Raw genomic sequence first — 6,135 nt, 5'->3', positions numbered from 1 at the left:
TATGAAAGGTTATCAGAGTTCAGATTGCCCTGGGAGATCAAAGGGAACAAACAGACTGCCATTAATAAACTCAACCTGCGAGTGCGCAGCGGACAAATGCTGGCCATCATTGGCAGCTCAGGTAAAGTAGAACTGACCTGCAGAACAATTTCATTTTATAAATATCAGAGACTATATCAGTCTTTTTAATATGCCTGCAAAAACCTTTCCACAGGCTGTGGTAAAACGTCTCTTTTGGACATTATAACCTGTCGAGATGAGGGTGGTACAATGACCTCAGGTCAGATTCTCATCAATGGCAAACCCAACACACCCAGAGTCGTGAGGAAGACCATCGCTCATGTGCGCCAAGATGACCGCCTTCTCCCTCATCTGACTGTGCGAGAGACTCTCGTCTTTGTGGCCAAGCTTAGGCTGCCCACCCACTTCACCAAGGCCCAGAGGGACAAGAGGGTCAATAAAACAAACGTGTTATTAAATGTAATTAACAGGGGTTAAAGTGTACCTGGCTGATGTGTTCTAAATCACAGGTAGATGATGTCATTGCCGAGTTGAGACTCAGACAGTGTGCTAACACCAGAGTGGGGAACGATTATGTGAGAGGGGTTTCAGGAGGAGAGAGGAGGAGAGTGAGCATCGCTGTGCAGCTCCTGTGGAATCCAGGTAAAGAATAAGGCTTTTTCAGTGACACATCTGCATATCATTCAGACATCCTTTAGATTTTTGCCAACATTATTACAAAATGCAAATAAAGCATATTTAATCATATCATACCTATCATGTATTCATGTATTTTAGGTATTTTGATTCTTGATGAGCCCACTTCAGGCTTAGATAGCTTCACGGCTCATAACCTGGTGATCACTCTGTCCCGGCTGGCCCGTGGAAACCGTCTCGTGCTGCTGTCCGTGCACCAGCCTCGCTCCGATATCTTCCAGCTCTTTGACCTGGTGGTTCTGCTCTCCTCTGGCTCTGCGGTCTACTGTGGTGCTGCGCGCGACATGGTGCCTTACTTCACCGCCCTGGGATACCCCTGCCCTCGCTACTGCAACCCGTCAGACTTTTATGGTATCTATTGTATTTTCACTAAGCTGTTCTAGTATTACTCATGTATAGTATTTACTAACCTTGTTTATGTATTGTATGCCCAGTGGATCTCATCAGCATAGACAGACGCAGTGCAGAGTTGGAGGCAGAGTGTTTGCAGCGGGCCCGGGTTTTAGCTGAACAGTTCAAAGAAAAAGTGAAAGATACAGATGACCACATGTGGAAATCAGACAGAGGCAGTACATCGTCCTTCCAAGGAAATGAGTAAGTTGTTTTTGTTTGATCTTATATGTAATAATATAATAATATATTTAATAACTTTATAGACATGTGAGCCCTAATATTGAAGGAGAGGAGTTGATCACAATTACAAATCAAGGAAGTGAACTACCAGGGAGACTTCATCAGTTCACTGTACTCATCAGGTAACATCAGCTTACAGAATATTCTGCACACAGTAAACTTGGCACTTAAGTTTATAGTACAGTAATACCATAGTAAAAGCCTTGAAACTGAGTAACTGCTTTTGGAAACAGGACAAGGACACATGTGTTGTATTTAATTTCATGGTAATCCCAGTTACCATGTTATTTCCATTGTATTATCACAATATTACTGTAGAGTAAAATGCAACGTACCCCTTCTTTCAGGCGTCACATGTATAATGACTACAGAGACCTGGTCACTATATTGGTCCATGGTTTTGAAGCCCTCCTCATGTCTTTGCTTGTCGGGTTCCTTTACTATGGAGCAGGACCAGAGCCTCTGTCCATACAAGACACAGTGGCACTTCTCTACATGGTCGGAGCGCTCACCCCATTTGCTGTGGTGCTGGACGTCATAGCTAAATGTAAGTATGCATAAGAATGTAAGATTTAGTTGCTTTATATTGATTATATCAACTGAGATAACAAAAGTTCTCCAAGTTTCCTGTCACTACATGCAATAAAATAGTTAACATAAGTGCAGATAATATTCATTTTAAGATATCAACTATTGAGTTAGGTCAAGGTTTAGGGAACCACACCCAGGAGGTGTAATAGAACTTATTTAGGTCAGGTTATGTTATTTTATTTGTCATTTGTAGTGAAAAACTGTATTGGAAAAATATATGCAAAAAGCTTAAATTGCACCAAGAGATATTAAGCAATCACATTAACTACTCCTAGGAATTACTAACATGGCAGTTGTATCTTTTATAGCAATACATTTGACAGACTTTTTAACTTTTAAATTATGCTGAAGGTCACTCAGAACGTGCAATGCTTTACCATGAGCTGGAGGATGGCTTGTATGCAGTCTCAGCCTACTTCTTTGCTAAGGTAACCCTCTGAATAACAATAATGTCCAGCAGGGGTCAGTGCAACACTATCTCTAAACTGGAAACTGTATTTTGAGCTTCAATTTATACCACCAAGTAATTTAATTAATAAAAATAATTAAGCTTTGTGGGGTTAACTTTTTTGAATATTTTTTTTCTTTACACTTTCAGGTTTTGGGGGAGTTGCCAGAACACTGTGTTTTTACATTGGTTTATGGTCTACCCATCTACTGGCTTGCTGGACTGAACACTGTTCCAACCCGCTTTCTGCTGAACTTCTTGTTGGCGTGGCTCATGGTCTATTGCAGCCGGGCCATGGCTCTGTTTGTAGCTGCAGCTCTGCCCACACTGCAGACCTCTGCCTTCATGGGAAACTCTTTGTTCACCATCTTCTACCTGACGGGGGGCTTTGTCATCAGTATGCAAAATATGTGGCTTGGTGAGGTTAAATAAAACATTAATATATATATTTATTAATTAATCATTTTAATATCCTGGCTTTATACATTTATACCTGCTTTATCCTGCAGTGGCGTCATGGCTGTCCTATGCTTCCTTTGTGCGCTGGGGCTTTGAGGGAATGCTTCAGGTGCAGTTCAGAGGCATCAAGTATCCAGTCACTGTGGGGAATGTCACCTTTGAGGTCGATGGCATAGAAGTGAGTTACACTTCATTGCATTCAAAGAATAAACATGGTGAACATGGGTCACTCATTCAGTTTTTTTTTTGTTTTTTTTTCAGGTGGTAGAAATCATGGGCATGAACCAATACCCTCTGTACTCATGTTATTTGGTGCTCCTGGGAATCTGTCTGGGATTCATGGTCCTTTACTACATATGCCTAAAGTACATCAAGCAGAAGTCCAGCCAGGACTGGTGAAAATGCTCAAGTCAATTGGAACCATTTGATACATTTTATGGCTTACAAAAAGTAGCTCCTTCGACTGGTTCGATAATGAGCAAATGAGATATTTTATATATTGCTGCCATTTCACAAGCAATTTTAAACTTTACTGGCCCCTTCTGGAGAGGTGCACCATGTGTCCCATGCTGTGCATGGTACTGGTGACCCCCCCGCCCCTTTTAAAAAAATTAACATTTACACTTAAATGAGAAACACACACATTTTCAATGTTGCAGTAACACTGTTTGCTACTGGATGGCAGCAGAGTTCTGCAGCAAAGAAAAACTTGTTTCAGAGTGATTAGAGCACTACATTGGCAGATATCCATCTGCAGATTTAGCTTGTTCCATTTTAATCTCCTTTTTTATAACTATCTTTATGTTTATATAAAGATATTAAGTCTAACAATGTGTGCCAGTAAAGGGAGCACTAAAAATTCTACTAAAGATTTAGTAAACCACCGTCTCAAAAGCTGGTACAAGTTCAGATCGATGATTATGTAAACTTTACTTTTGCACTGGTGTAAAAGTAAGTGCAAGTAAGTAATCGACATACTAAAATGCATCAATATAATAAATTACAAATGAATCCCTTTTGTTGTGCGGCGTTCTTAATATAGTCTTTACTTGGATACATCTCAATTTAATTGAATTAAATATATCTCATGTTAGAGCAGAAAAAAAGAGCAGGTAGAGGATGGAGTAATCACAGAAGACAGCTATCCAATTGTAACATTTATTTGCATAAATATGTATATACAGCCTCAACATTTTTAATCTCCATTACTTTTATAGACATATTGGACAGCATAACATTCACACTTACACAATACTAAGTTTCAAGAGAGGTAAAAAAAGATGTTTGAATCAGGAGGGAAAAGTCTTTATTCTTCTGTTGTCTGAGAGTTGGAGAGCTTCAATTTGTCAGCATAAAATTTAAATGATTCCTGATAAAAGAAAAAGAAATTGTTAAGAATATGAAAAGTTTCTCAAGTTTTTTATGAAAAGGTGAAAAATCTTATTCTAATAGTTTAACTGACCAAGCCAGTCAGTCTAATTAATGTATTATAAATAATAAATGTATAAAGTATAATGTTCACCAAAGTTGAAAACAAAATACAGCCTATATTTTTATTATGGAGCTCGTTTAAAATTAACAAAATCAGTTCAGCCAATATCCTGGTTGGACATATAAATCAATGTAATTAGACAATTTACTGGTTGTAATCGAGAGTCCAGAAAATCTCAGGAGTTGCCTAAATTAGAACGTAAAGATTCTTATACAAGTTTTCAAACATTTAAACTTTTGAGAACAGTGGCCATTTTGACTTTCACCTCTTCATCCTCTCTTATACATTTTCAGCTCACTTAACTATCCTGACATTGCGTGAATTATGCAGCAGCCGCTCTCTTCCTCCACCCCTCTTTCTCTATCTCTATACTTCTGCAGTAGGTGAGTGCAGTGAAGGTAAGAGGGGGCTTCTTCATACACCTGCCCTGAGGGGACACTGCTACATCAAAGTGCGGAGGTTTAGAGGGCCAAAAATAAGACAACAGAGACTTACAAAATATGCCATGTAAAGCTGTGCTCAAAGACTATTGTAGGTAGTGTTTGAATACAGCTGGTAAATGAATGAAGTTACAATTACAATACTGACACATGGTCGGTCCAGTAAGACTTTGGATTCCCATAATTTTCTCCAACAAACCATCCAGACTTGTTAATGTTTGGTTTGAACAGTGCTCCATCCTAAATGTTGTTGTTTAAAATAAAGAAATCACCAAAATATTTCAGACACTCACAGGGGGTTCAGTGAAGGGCGCAGTTTCTCCAGCTTGGCGGTACAGAGACGCCAACCGTTTGAGTGACAGCTCGTCCACCTCCACTCCCTCCTTCTGCATCTGCTCATGCAGAGCTTTAGCGGACTCCAAGTCCTTATCCATAACTGCAGAGACAGAAAGTACAATGTCAATCTTTACTGGTCTACTGTCAACTCTGCCAAAGGACAACGGAATAAAAAGGAGGAAAGGCAAGACACATTTACTGAAATAAATTATAGTGATTTGTTGTGTGACTCTAGCAGAACTAAAATGTCTTAGGCGTTTTGGTGTAATTCTATGAGGCCCCAGTAAACCATGATGTATAAGGCTACTGTTCACTTTTTTGATGAAAATCCATGGTGAGTCTGTACCAGAGTGAACCTTCTGATTTTATAGCTGATGGACCTGAGTCATGAAGAAAAGAGCAAATTGGGCTGTCTAATATTATAATATGATTTAGCTTAACTGCTCAACTTTTTAAGCAACAATTCTACAACCCATTTTAATTACATTGTTCAGTGGGTGGAGATATGATATCTGTTAAGCACAAGTAAAAAACAAAAAAGATGAAAATAAAGTGAACACTTTGAAACGAACAAGCTAAGTGAAGGTTGGTGTTGCGATTAGTACGCTAGGCTAACCATAGCGGCTAACTCATTAGACAACATGTGTTCTGGTAACCCGTGAACATCCTACAACGAGCCTACACACTCAGACACCAGCCGTGACCTAATGCATTGTTAATGCATACACTAATGCTACACAGAGCACCCAGCCATTCACTGCACAAAAGCCAACAGCTTGAGTAATATACTTATTGTAATAACATAGTCTGTACCGTGGCATTTCATCAGGTAGGGATAGAGCACTTTCTTCTCCGTGAAGTTTGGAATCAGGTTCATCAGTGTTTTAATCTTTCCCACCTATGGACAAAAAACATTTACGAAAACTCAAACTAAAAACTGAGAAAAATTCCTGCTCATAAATAAATGCATGCACATTGTCAATAAAAACTAAAATTGGCTCTTGTAGTGTGATGATGTT

General features: G+C 39.2%; 2 protein-coding genes across 2 annotated transcripts in view; one reads left to right on the top strand and one right to left on the bottom strand.

Annotated features, from left to right (window-relative positions):
- The first annotated feature begins 6 nt into the window (after positions 1–6).
- abcg8 (ATP-binding cassette, sub-family G (WHITE), member 8) lies at positions 7–4,015 on the top strand. The gene is made up of 11 exons (XM_055162576.1): positions 7–121; positions 215–453; positions 531–663; positions 799–1,068; positions 1,152–1,311; positions 1,374–1,472; positions 1,698–1,897; positions 2,293–2,369; positions 2,540–2,807; positions 2,899–3,026; positions 3,110–4,015. Exons 1-11 carry the CDS (start codon positions 97–99, stop codon positions 3,245–3,247), a joined length of 1,737 nt encoding a protein of 578 aa, XP_055018551.1. The 5' UTR covers positions 7–96; the 3' UTR covers positions 3,248–4,015.
- lrpprc (leucine-rich pentatricopeptide repeat containing) overlaps positions 3,993–6,135 on the bottom strand; it is a 36,014-nt gene continuing 33,871 nt past the window's right edge. The window contains exons 36-38 of the mRNA XM_055162575.1: positions 5,930–6,014; positions 5,074–5,216; positions 3,993–4,217 (exon numbers count right to left, since the gene is read on the bottom strand). Coding sequence (XP_055018550.1) covers positions 4,155–4,217; positions 5,074–5,216; positions 5,930–6,014 — 291 coding nt within the window. The 3' untranslated portion in view covers positions 3,993–4,154. The remainder of the gene's footprint in view (positions 4,218–5,073; positions 5,217–5,929; positions 6,015–6,135) is intronic.

The sequence above is a fragment of the Boleophthalmus pectinirostris genome, unplaced genomic scaffold (genome assembly GCF_026225935.1).
Source record: "Boleophthalmus pectinirostris isolate CB_2022bp ecotype Guang Dong unplaced genomic scaffold, ASM2622593v1 HiC_scaffold_5, whole genome shotgun sequence".
Taxonomy (NCBI): Eukaryota; Metazoa; Chordata; class Actinopteri; order Gobiiformes; family Gobiidae; genus Boleophthalmus; species Boleophthalmus pectinirostris.
This window is presented reverse-complemented; position numbering and strand designations above follow the sequence as displayed.